At 43.1% G+C, this 13,025-nt stretch overlaps 1 protein-coding gene across 1 annotated transcript in view; it reads left to right on the forward strand.

The window, feature by feature from the left end:
* Nucleotides 1-5,100: 5,100 nt before the first annotated feature.
* Nucleotides 5,101-13,025, forward strand: part of DNAH14 (dynein axonemal heavy chain 14) — a 295,079-nt gene continuing 287,154 nt past the window's right edge. The window contains exon 1 of the mRNA XM_063441946.1: nt 5,101-5,171. Within this exon, the coding sequence (XP_063298016.1) occupies nt 5,169-5,171 (3 nt within the window). The 5' untranslated portion in view covers nt 5,101-5,168. The remainder of the gene's footprint in view (nt 5,172-13,025) is intronic.

Genomic DNA, 13,025 nt, shown 5'->3' on the forward strand with positions numbered 1-13,025 from the left:
AGACGGTACAGGGTTACCAATTAGATCTAGTAACCACTCCCATACAGCCCATGGCCCCAAGAGAATTATCGCTTCCCCACGAGCAGGCCAGGCTAATTACCCTGGAGATTGCAGAGTTAGTCGCCAAAAATGCGATCCAAGAGATCCCGTTAAGCCAGCGGGGATTCACGAGCACTCTTTTCCTAGTGCCAAAGAAAGGAGGCGTAGTACGCCCAGTGATAAATCTTCGCCAGCTGAATGCGTTCATCCAATACAGACACTTCAAAATGGAGGGCATTCACTGCCTCAGAGATTTACTCCTACCAGCAGACTGGATGGTCAAGTTAGACCTGCAGGACGCATATCTGACAATTCCCATTACAGAACGCTGCAGAGACTTTTTGCAGTTTACATGGCAAGGAAAGAAATGGCGCTTCAAATGCCTCCCATTCGGCCTATCTTCGGCACCACGGTGCTTCACCAAGGTAATGAAGCCGGTGATAGCGTTTCTCAGATCACGAGGGGTCAGACTCATCATATACCTGGACGACATCCTCCTTCTCGCCAGCTCCCCATCCATATTGCGTACCCATTTGGAGTGGTCACTGCAACTCCTATAGAACCTAGGCTTCCTCATCAACTGGGAGAAGTCGGTCTTGGAACCGACATAGAACATAGAATTTCTAGGCTTCCAAATCAATTCCATTCATCAGACCCTCTACCTTCCGGAAGACAAGATCAAAACCATAAAAAAGGAAATCAGACGAATCTTACGAGCTCCAGACTTATCGAATTATAGGCCTACTCGCCTCATCCATCCAGGCGATACTTCCAGGCCCATTACACTACCGGGCAATGCAAAGACTCAAGGGCTCCTATCTCCGTACTGGCCACACATACGAAACACGTCTCTCTCTCGACAGTCCAGAGAGGAACTAGTTTGGTGGCTCGCCCACATGGAAGCCTGGAATGGCAGAGCGATATTCGGAGCAACACCAGATTTGATTATAGAGTCGGATGCCAGCTCATACGGCTGGGTGCACGCTGTGGAGATATTTCTACCGGAGGCAGATGGTCGGAACAAGAAACAGGTCTACACATCAACTGTTTAGAACTCTTGGCGGGGTCATTCGCTATCCGCAGCCTTACGCCCACCAATATCACCTGCTGTGTCCTACTCAATATGGACAATGTATCAGCGGTGAGATACATAAACCACCTAGGGGGCACGAAATCGAAGATGTTGGCCCTCCTCGCAAAAGAATTTTGGCACTTCTGCCTCTTCAACAACATTTCCGTGATTGCGGAACACATACCAGGGCTGGACAACTCCACAGCGGATTGGAACTCCAGATACCTCAGGGACTCGGGGGATTGGAAGCTGCACAGACAGATTTTGCTTCAACTACAGATACTGTGGGGTCAACTGGACATCGACCTTTTTGCTTCTCAGTTGAACACACAACTTCCGAGGTTCTACAGCTGGAGACCAGACCCGGCAGCTCTGGCGACCGATGCATTCATACAAGCCTGGCCACAGACAAGGCATTATGCATTCCCACCGTTCAACCTCATACCTCGGACTCTCATCCATCTCAGACGATACAGAGGTACCGTGGTATTAGTTACCCCGTTATGGCGGACACAGACGTGGTTCCCCAGACTGCTGGAGATGTCAATGGATTACCCACGACTGCTTCCGGACCTACCGAATTTGCTGACCGACCCGGACGGGAACTCGCACGACTTAGTGGACAGAGGTCTAGTACGCCTCATAGCTTGGCTCCTTTCAGGGGACCCTGGACCATCCCTGACGTTCCACAGTCAACTCTCAGACTTTTGGCAGAGGCGTGGGCACCAGGCACTAGAAACGCTTACCAATCAGCATGGAGAGCATGGTCTAGTTGGTGCCTGGCAAGGGAAGTGGATCCCATATCTGCCCCTCTGAATAAGGTTTTACACTTCCTCACATCTATGTTTGAAACAGGAAAAGCTTATCGTACGATTAATGTATACAGGTCAGCTATAGCAGCAGGCCATCAGGGATTTATGGGAAATACGGCAGGAGACCACCCCCTAACCTACCGACTCATGAAAGGGATTAGACTGTCGAGACCTCCTACGGCCAGATACTCAACCTTCTGGGACGTCAACATAGTCCTCAACTTCTTGGATAAGTGGTCGGCAAATCAAGAGCTCTCACTTCAACAACTTTCCGCAAAATTACTCATCCTCCTTTGTTTAATTGCATGTAAACGGGTCTCCGATGTCAGAGCCCTAGATTGGAACGCCATCACCTTTCAATCGGGCGGAGTGGCTTTCGACATTTCACGAAGAACCAAGACTTCAACTAAACGAGTTTTCTACCCAGCTTTTCCTAGCAAACCTAATCTGTGCCCAGTACTAGGTTTGAAAGCATATCTGGACCACACAGCCCCCCTGCGGTCTCCACAGGAAGGAGCATTATTTGTTTCCTTTCGGAAACCACACCTCCCAGTCTCGTCTCCCACTTTGGCACGCTGGGCAAGATGGATGCTTGCTACGGCAGGAATTGATGTATCGAATTTTTCACCTCATTTTTCACCTCACGAGGGGCGATGGCCTCCAAAGCTTCAACGTTAGCGTGCCGTTTAGAGGATATCCTAAAAGCGGCCGACTGGTCTAATGAGTCTACGTTTGGGGATTTTTATTGTCGCCCTATCGAACATTTTTCTTCAAGGATTATTGATCAGCTTTAAACTTGCATATATACGAGCCTCCGTTTCTATAATAACATTCAAAGATTTTACTATTTACATGACGTAAAGTCATGATTTTATTAAAGACACGGAGGCGAGTATAATTCCCTCCCGCCCAACCGCGTAAAGGGATACAGTTATATATTAATGATCTGGGATCTACGGTAAGGTTTGTACGACATGATGGAACTATTTCATAAGTTTAGATTTAAGATAAAGATAAGGAGTTTGGTTAGGTCTAAATGCTTGCATTTTAATTATACTGTGATAAGAGATACAAATAGTTTGGAGATAAGATTTTATCACATATTTATTTGTCTTTACAGCCTAAATTGTGAATACGTATAATCTCGTCATCAACAGAAGTTATTAGATGTTAATTTGTCATATGGAAGGTCGCAGACAGAAAGAGGAAGAGTGACAGAGGACAGCCCCTTTTCCATATGGACACTGTGACATTATTGGCTGCCGATGTTTCTAGGCAGATTTAAATGTTAAAGTTAAAGTTTTTTCATATTTCTCTCAAAATTTCTTGCTGCTGAGGGAATAAATAAGAAAGAGATTGCATATATACTTGCCTCCGTGTCTTTAATAAAATCATGACTTTACGTCATGTAAATAGTAAAATCTTTGAATTTTTCAGCATATGCCAACGATTTTACAGACAAGTATGAGCAGAAAACATCTCCCACAGGTGGTCCTTCTACTCATCACACAGAGCAAGCACAGTACATGCGCAGTGGTTGCTATGGTTACTCCCTCGCCATTGGTGCTAGTGCTGGCTAGAAATTATAGGAACGGTGTGACCGAGGTCACCCCATTCAGATGCTGGCATGTTGGCAAAGAAGCCAGCGTGTTGGTGTCGTAGGGCAGGCTTGCCCTGCTTTGGCGGGTTGGTGTTACAAGAGGAGCAATACCCACAAAGCTGAGAGGGCGGCTCTGGCTGGGAGGTAAGGTGGGTATAATCTCAATAAATTACAGTGAATAACATCATGACTCTCTGTGATACGTGACCCATTCAATGTATTTAAGATAAACCTGTTATCACAGATTCACTTTAAAGAAACATTTCAACCACTATAACCACTACATCACGTGGTAGTGGTTATGGTGCCAGGAGTGCCCTGATGTCCATCTATTAGAAGTAGTCAAACTGTTTTAGAGCAATTTGATTTCTTGCATGGAGTCCGCAAGCAACCACTCCCCACCTGCTGTTAATGAGTTTCTGTTAGCTCCTTTGAGCTAAGCCAGTGCATGGCTGGCTCATTGGCTGAGATTGTCAGTTGGTCACCAATGAGCTCAGAGCGGAGAGCTTCCGACTGCAGTGGAAGCAGAGAAACGTGCGCAGTGGACCATTGGGTAAGAAGTCCAATGGTTTGGCTACTTGGTTGGGGGGGACACCAAGCCGTCCTGGCGTCGTTACCACTATAGTATATGTAGTTGTTATGGTACTTGTAGTGTTCCTTTTAAAATAAAAAACAATAACTAATCCATACCAAATAAACATAAGATAGTGAAAAAATGTAAATAAAAAAACTATAAATTAGTACTATTGATTTTGAAGCTGCCATTTGTATTCACTATTTACAACAGTAACACAACAACTGCGCAAATTAAGGCAATTTGGTGTAATGGTTAGGGGGTAATATTTCCCCTCACACCATTATTATTTTTGCAATGATTTTTATGCAGGCTTAACTGGGGGAGGATTTACTAAAGTGGGAGTTGTAGAGAATGGACAAGGGGGTTTTTATGTCACAATGTTGAAGTGACAGTTCTTGTTACAGAGCAGTCATTTCATGTAGTGACCAGCACCAAGCATGTTTAGGTTCCAGGATGTAAGGGGACATGTCATGGTCAGCACAGCACTGAGCACACCGGCCGCAGCTTTGCATAACACACACACTCTCTGGCACTGAAAGGGTTGCAGGAGTTTGATTGACAGCTCAGAGTTTAGCGAGAAGTTACATTGTAGCTGTACAGCCACCCAGGGGGTCAGCCCCGCCCCTGTTTCCAGGACAACCCAGGAAAGCGTCTGTCTGCAGGGAGGGTGCAGGGATCACAACAAATATTAGGCCTGGGCTCTAATATACAGCATGAGGGAGCTCTGTATACACCATTGACGGAGCTCAACAGGGAGCTCTGTATACTGTGTGTTTACCCCTGAGAGAGCTCTGTATACTGGCTGTGCACCCCTGAGGGAGCCTGACAGGGAGCTCTGTATGCTGTGTGTGCACCCCTGAGAGAGCTCAGCAGGGAGCTCTGTATACTGTGTGTGCACCCCTGAGAAAGCTCTGTATACTGGCTCTGTAAACTGTGTGTGCACCCCCGAGAAAGTGCTGTATACTGGCTGAGCACCCCTGAGAAAGTGCTGTATACTGGCTGTACACCCCTGAGAGAGCTCAGCAGGGAGCTCTGTATACTGAGGGATCCCACTACCTACCTGCCACAATGGTAAGTCTTCTGATTTATTCTACTTTCCCTTTAAATGCTGTAAATATTTATTTGAATGACAGTTATACAAAAATAGCTACCCATCCCGTCCCACACAGCCTGCCATCGGATGGCTGAGCATCCTGGGATTCATAGTCCACAATCACTGGAGTGCCAAAGGTTCGTTATTATTATTATTATTATTATTATTATTATTATTGTTATTATTTCTGTATTTTGCTTATACAGGCCTATATCAGGGGGAACCTGGTTTGTGATTGTCACTTTGTGTGATTTGTTATATCTGTGCAATAAATAATGAGTGTATAAACCTTGGTATATCAGTCAGTTTAGTATTACATATAGGTAGGTAGGTGTGCTACAAACAGTCAGTCACCATACAATGTTTGCCAACAATTTAGCTTTTTGTTATATTATACCTAATGTTAAAGGATCTGATGTATGAAAAGAGTATATTATAGTTCTCTGTATGTGTTAACTGTGGCTTCAATGCTGCGCAGTAATAGCGGATTATTGCATATGCTAAACTTTTTATTGAACAAATTGCATCGCCTGCATGTGACATTGACATGTGCCCTTAAAGATGGGTTCTGTGAAATTATTTGATGGTACAAGAAAAGCGCCTAATTATGTGTGTAGCTTTTCAACATCTGTTAGTAAAATGTTATTGTTTATTAAATATAAATAGAGCTTTATTCGCTAAACACTGCATTGTACTTTTATAAAAAACTAAAATGCTAAAATTCATCAACTCCAATATCGTCACAACTAAATTTTGCAATAGTTTTCAATTAATTAAATGTTTGATGATAATATTAATGTAGATGCTAATAGTAAAAATAAACCTGAGAGGTTTGTGCTCACAATGTCCATAACATTTAAGTGAGAAATGAGTGCTTTTTACTCAGCTTGGAAATGTAGCAATGAGCTAAACGGAGGAAGTGACAGTTCAACTTTAATTCTAATAAATATTTCACTGAATTTTACTTAACCCCTTAAGGACACATGGCATGTGTGACATGATTCCCTTTTATTCCAGAAGTTTGGTCCTTAAAGGACCACTCTAGGCACCCAGACCACTTCAGCTTAATGAGGTGGTCTGGGTGCCAGGTCCTTCTAGGGTTAACCCATTTTTTCATAAACATAGCAGTTTCAGAGAAACTGCTATGTTTATGAATGGGTTAAGCCTTCCCCCTATGTCCTCTAGTGGCTGTCTCATTGACAGCCGCTAGAGGCGCTTGCGTGATTCTCACTGTGAAAATCACAGTGAGAGCACGCAAGCGTCCATAGGAAAGCATTATGAATGCTTTCCTATGTGACCGGCTGCGCACGCAGCTCTTGCCGCGCGTGCGCATTCAGCCGACGGGGAGGAGAAGAGGAGGATCGGAGGAGGAGAGCAGGAGGAGATCTCTCCGCCCAGCGCTGGAAAAAGGTAAGATTTAACCCCTTTCCCCTTTCCAGAGCCGGGCGGGAGGGGGTCCCTGAGGGTGGGGGCACCCTCAGGGCACTCTAGTGCCAGGAAAACAAGTATGCTTTCCTGGCACTAGAGTGGTCCTTTAAGGGGTTAAATCCATTACCAGTTGCAAAATACTATACGTTGACATGAAAACTTGTTAATTATTCTTAGCTTAAAGTCTAATTTTTTTTTTTTTTATAAGATCTCAGAGGGTCATTTATTTTGACGGTATAAATTTAAACCACTGACAGGTGAATAACATTTATTATATTGTACAATGGCACCTGTCAAGGCCCAACAAGTGCCTAATATATCCCAGACCTGGAAGCAGAAAAAATGGGCAGCAAAGAGATCAGAGTGACTTTGACAAGAAACAAATAATGATGGCTAGACGACTGGGTCAGAGCATCTCCAAACGGCAAGTCTTGTGGGGTGCTCCCGGTATGCAGTGGTTGGTACCTACCAAAAGTGGAAAAAGGAAGGACAACCAGTGAACTGGCATCAGGGTAATGGGTGCCCAAGACTCATTGACGCACGTGGGGAGCGAAGGCTAGCCTGTCTGGTTTGATCACACAATAGCTACTGTAGTTTAAATTGCTAAAACAGTTAATGCTGGCATGATATAAAGGTGTCAGAATACACAGTGCATCGCGGTTTGTTGTGTATGGGGGGTTGCTTTCCGTTGACCGGTCAGAGTGCCCATGATGTCCCCTGTCCCCCACCTACTGTCCCTCAGACTATCGGCATAGACTCTATGCCAATGTCTGGTTAAAAGAGAACATGCCTACCACATAAGTGTCATCATGAGGTGCTCTGCCAGGCGTTGGCAAGCAAATTGAGGCTACCCAAAGAGGTGCTGAGCCAGAGAGCAGGTTATAGGTGATGAAGGAGGAACTGGAACATCGTAGCAGGAGGTGAGTATAGCAAAAAAAGAATTAAGAAGGTGAGTGAAGCCTATGTTCATATAGGCAATAATTAGTCAAAGTATAAAAATCCACGACATGCACTTAGAAAATAAAATACACTTTGTTTTCATAAAAGATAGTATATCCCAGTATTTCCCAGTATACCTTGTTTTAGAAAGTGATGGGGTTAAGATAGTGAAATTATCTGTTGGAAGCATTTATTCTTTATTTATAAAGAAGGGAATCACAAAATATACTATAAAAAAAAATAAAAAACTAAACACATAGAAACAGATTCTAAGTTTGTTTAAAGTCTAAAATATTTACCATTATTCTTCCATTAAAAATGGAGGGAACAAGGTTTGTCCAATGCATCACTCCCAAGTGTCTCTTTTGGAGGGGCAGTCCCGAGTTTGGGCCCAAATCCCTCTGTCCTTCTTTTCTATACTAATGTCCCTATGTTCTAGGAGCTCCATATCGTTGGTGTGTGAATGTATAACAGAGTTCCACAGCAATAATACTCCCAGTAATGTGTCTGAGTGTATAACAGAGCTCCACAGCAATAATACTCCCAGTAATGTGTCTGAGTGTATAACAGAGCTCCACAGCAATAATACTCCCAGTAATGTGTCTGAGTGTATAATACCAGTAATGTGTCTGAGTGTATAACAGAGCTCCACAGCAATAATACTCCCAGTAATGTGTCTGAGTGTATAATAGAGCTCATAGCAATAATACTCTCAGTAATGTGTCTGAGTGTATAACAGAGCTCCACAGCAATAATACTCCCAGTAATGTGTCTGAGTGTATAATACCAGTAATGTGTCTGAGTGTATAACAGAGCTCCACAGCAATAATACTCCCAGTAATGTGTCTGAGTGTATAATAGAGCTCATAGCAATAATACTCCCAGTAATGTGTCTGAGTGTATAACAGAGCTCCACAGCAATAATACTCCCAGTAATGTGTCGGAGTGTATAACAGAGCTACACAGCAATAATACTCCCAGTAATGTGTCTCAATGTAGAACAGCACTCCACAGCAATAATACTCCCAGTAATGTGTTTGGGTGTATAACAGAGCTCAACAGCAATAATACTCCCAGTAATGTGTCTGAGTGTATAACAGGACTCCACAGCAATAATACTCCCAGTAATGTCTGAGTGTATAGCAGAGCTCCACGGCAATAATACTCCCAGTAATATGTCTCGGTGTATAACAGCACTCCACAGCAATAATATTCCCAGTAATGTGTCTGGGTGTATAACAGAGCTTCACAGCAATAATACTCCCAGTAATGTGTCTGAGTGTATAACAGCACTCCACAGCAATAATATTCCCAGTTATGTGTCTCAGTGTATAACAGAGTTCCACGGCAATAATACTCCCAGTAATGTGTCTCAGTGTATAACAGCACTCCACAGCAATAATATTCCCAGTAATGTGTCTCAGTGTATAACAGCACTCCACAGCAATAATATTCCCAGTAATGTGTCTCAGTGTATAACAGAGCTCCACAGCAATAATACTCCCAGTAATGTGTCTGAGTGTATAACAGAGCTCCACAGCAATAATACTCCCAGTAATGTGTCTGAGTGTATAACAGAGCTCCACAGCAATAATACTTCCAGTAATGTGTCTCAGTGTATAACAGAGTTCCACGGCAATAATACTCCCAGTAATGTGTCTGAGTGTATAACAGCACTCCACAGCAATAAAATTCCCAGTTATGTGTCTCAGTGTATAACAGAGTTCCACGGCAATAATACTCCCAGTAATGTGTCTCAGTGTATAACAGCACTCCACAGCAATAATATTCCCAGTAATGTGTCTCAGTGTATAACAGCACTCCACAGCAATAATATTCCCAGTAATGTGTCTCAGTGTATAACAGCACTCCACAGCAATAATATTCCCAGTAATGTGTCTGAGTGTTTAACAGAGCTCCACAGCAATAATACTCCCAGTAATGTGTCTGAGTGTATAATACCAGTAATGTGTCTGAGTGTATAACAGAGCTGCACAGCAATAATACTCCCAGTAATGTGTCTGAGTGTATAACAGAGCTCCACAGCAATAATACTCTCAGTAATGTGTCTGAGTGTATAACAGAGCTCCACAGCAATAATACTCCCAGTAATGTGTCTGAGTGTATAACAGAGCTCCACAGCAATAATACTCCCAGAAATGTGTCTGAGTGTATAACAGAGCTCCACAGCAATAATACTCCCAGTAATGTGTCTGAGTGTATAACAGAGCTCCACAGCAATAATACTCTCAGTAATGTGTCTGAGTGTATAACAGAGCTCCACAGCAATAATACTCCCAGTAATGTGTCTGAGTGTATAACAGAGCTCCACAGCAATAATACTCCCAGAAATGTGTCTGAGTGTATAACAGAGCTCCACAGCAATAATACTCCCAGTAATGTGCCTGAGTGCATAACATAGCTCCACAGCAATAATACTCCCAGTAATGTGTCTGAGTGTATAACAGAGGTCCACAGCAATAATACTCCCAGTAATGTGTCTGAGTGTATAACAGAGCTCCACAGCAATAATACTCCCAGTAATGTGCATGAGTGCATAACAGAGCTCCACAGCAATAATACTCCCAGTAATGTGTCTGAGTGTATAACAGTGCTCCACAGCAATAATACTCCCAGTAATGTGTCTGAGTGTATAACAGAGCTCCACAGCAATAATACTCCCAGTAATGTGCATGAGTGTATAACAGAGCTCCACAGTAATAATACTCCCAGTAATGTGTCTTTAAACTACAATAAATGTATTTAGAAATCAGTCTAAAGATTTAGAAATCTGTTCTTGTTATAAATTAAATTTTATTTGAATAAATTGTTATTAGTAAGTCACCTTAAAAACTTCAGAGATCAGTTCTGCTCCTGGCCACACCCCCACCCACACCCCTAAAATGAAAGTGTCCCTCTTAGTATTGCTGATGTGTTTTGTGTCACAGGACATTTTATCAGGAGAGCGCCATTGGCACAGTCTTAATTTCCTTTTTTTATTATTTTTTATGCAAGCTAATTACTCTGATATAATCTGAATTAGATTTGATTACTGCTGAAACACCTCTGTCTTCCAGCCGTGATGCTGTAAAGCAAAATGTATTCCCAAATAGTCTCCACAAAGTACAGAAATATATCACCCTCCACTTGCTACACTGTGCCAGAAGAACGTTAGCAGTTATTAAACTCAAGGTCCCCTTTATCCCCAGGCAATCTGAGTCATGATATTTATTGTTAAAAACAGCTGGAACGGCATATTCCCACACCTGAATGGAAAACTTTGGCTACTAAAGTAGGTCGCCTCCGCTCCTCTGCTGCAAAGTGTAAGATAAGTTAACCCCTTCACTCTCAGTAACGTATACATATACACAGAAGGCGTATGCCTCTATACCCCATACCTCCCTTTGGGAGTAGGGAAGTGGACTGGGAGGTGTTGGGCCGACTCTGTGGATAGTGTAGATCAGCGGTCGCTACCATTCGGACCTCACATAGTTACATAGTTACATAGTTAGATAGCTGAAAAGAGACTTGCGTCCATCAAGTTCAGCCTTCCTCACACCTGTTTTTTGCTGTTGATCCAAAAGGAAAAAAAAAAAAAAAAAACCCAAAAAAACCTCACGGATCACTTAACTCACAATTTCAATCACGTGGGCCACTAACATGATTTTTTTTTTTAAAGTACAAACATCTGTAGAAAAATGATCATAAAAGTTTAATTTTGTTAATATAAAATGCACTTGTTTAATTATAACAAAATGATAAGAGCTTGTTGAATTATAACACAATTATTAGTGGGATATTTGTTGCTGCTTGTTTGAAATAGGTTTATGGATTCTCGGCTCCAATGACGTCACTGCAAATTGGAGAGCCGTTTGTATTTCAAGCCGACAGCGGTACTTGTTTTTCATTGCCATAACAAATGAGAATGTCTTTTCACACAAATATGTGGTTGCTAACTGAATAAAAAATTTGATTTACAGACACATACACAGACACACACACACACACACACACACATACACACACAGATCGATATACTGACAAACACACAGACAGGCACACTGACACACACACAAAAGTTACACTGTAATAGCCACCCTCCAGTTTCTTACCTTTAGCAGGAGGGTGCGTCCTCTGCGTCCTCTCTCCCTCACGGATTTAGCTTTCGTTTTTTAGGAGAAAGTGACTCGCAGCTGTCACTTCTTTCCATGCTGCCAAAGTGAAAGAGGGCCCAGTCGTGCTATAAAAGGGCCACTGCGCTCAACTGAGCCCCTGCTGACACATGCCCATCAGGTGGTCCTAAGCACATGGGCCAATCGATGGGCCTCATTAGTGTGCGGACCCGTAGCCACAACAATTTCTTGTAGAACCAGTGATCCTATTAGAAATTGTTGTTGGCAGAGGGCAAAAATGGCAAATAATGCCCAAATTTGCACCAATTGACGACCTCTGGTGTAGATAATACTAATAACCACAGCCAGCTTGAGGGTGATGCTGAAGAATTGGCAAAATACCCCGAGTTGCATAGCAAAGCACGAGGCTCGCTGCATTCATGTTCTCCTTGACTTCTTCCTCTACTTCTCACCCCTCATGTTCAGTCTATCGCCAAATCCTGAAGCTTCCATCTCAAAACATTGAGCGCATCCGCCCCTACTTAACGCCAGATGCGACTAAGGTGCTGGTCCATTCCACTGTCCTTTCTTGCCTTGACTACTGTAATCCGCTTCTCAGTGGTCTTACGTGCTCCCAACTTGCGCTGTTACAGTCCATAATGAATGAGCCGGCGAGGCTCATCTTCCTGTCTGCCGGCACCTGCCATGCCTCACCCTTTTGTCAGTCCCTACATTGGCTTCCTGTAAGATATAGGGCTCAATTTAAAATTCTGGTTCTTGCTTTCTAATCTCTACACAATGCTGCTCCCACCTATCTATCCTCCCTTATACACAAGTATGTCCCGTCTAGGCTCTTACGCTCTGCTGAAGACTTACGTCTATCTTCTCTCCGTACTCCCACCTCTGATGCTCGCCTTCAAGACTTCTCGAGGGCTGCACCGTTCCTGTGGAACTCACTTCCCTCCTCCGTTAGATGCTCACCCAGTCTCCACTCCTTCAAAAAAATCATTAAAAACCCAATTCTTCATAAAAGCGTATCAATTAAACTGTTAATAGCTCCCGACTGATTCCTTTCTTGCAGCTGACATTAGTCTAATACTATCCTTACCTTTTCTGTCACTTTACCCCACTCCCTCTAGAATGTAAGCTCATTGAGCAGGGCCCTCAACCCCTCTGTTCCTGTGTGTCTAACTTGTCTGGTTACAACTACATGTTTGTTCGTCCACCCACTGTAAAGCGCTGCAGAATTTGTTGGCGCTATATAAATAACAACATAATAATAATAATTAATAATAATAAGTGCTAAGTCTGGAGATTTGGGATTCTTCTAGGAACACCAACTGACCAAAGTGT

Source organism: Pelobates fuscus, chromosome 2 (assembly GCF_036172605.1).
Source record: "Pelobates fuscus isolate aPelFus1 chromosome 2, aPelFus1.pri, whole genome shotgun sequence".
Taxonomy (NCBI): Eukaryota; Metazoa; Chordata; class Amphibia; order Anura; family Pelobatidae; genus Pelobates; species Pelobates fuscus.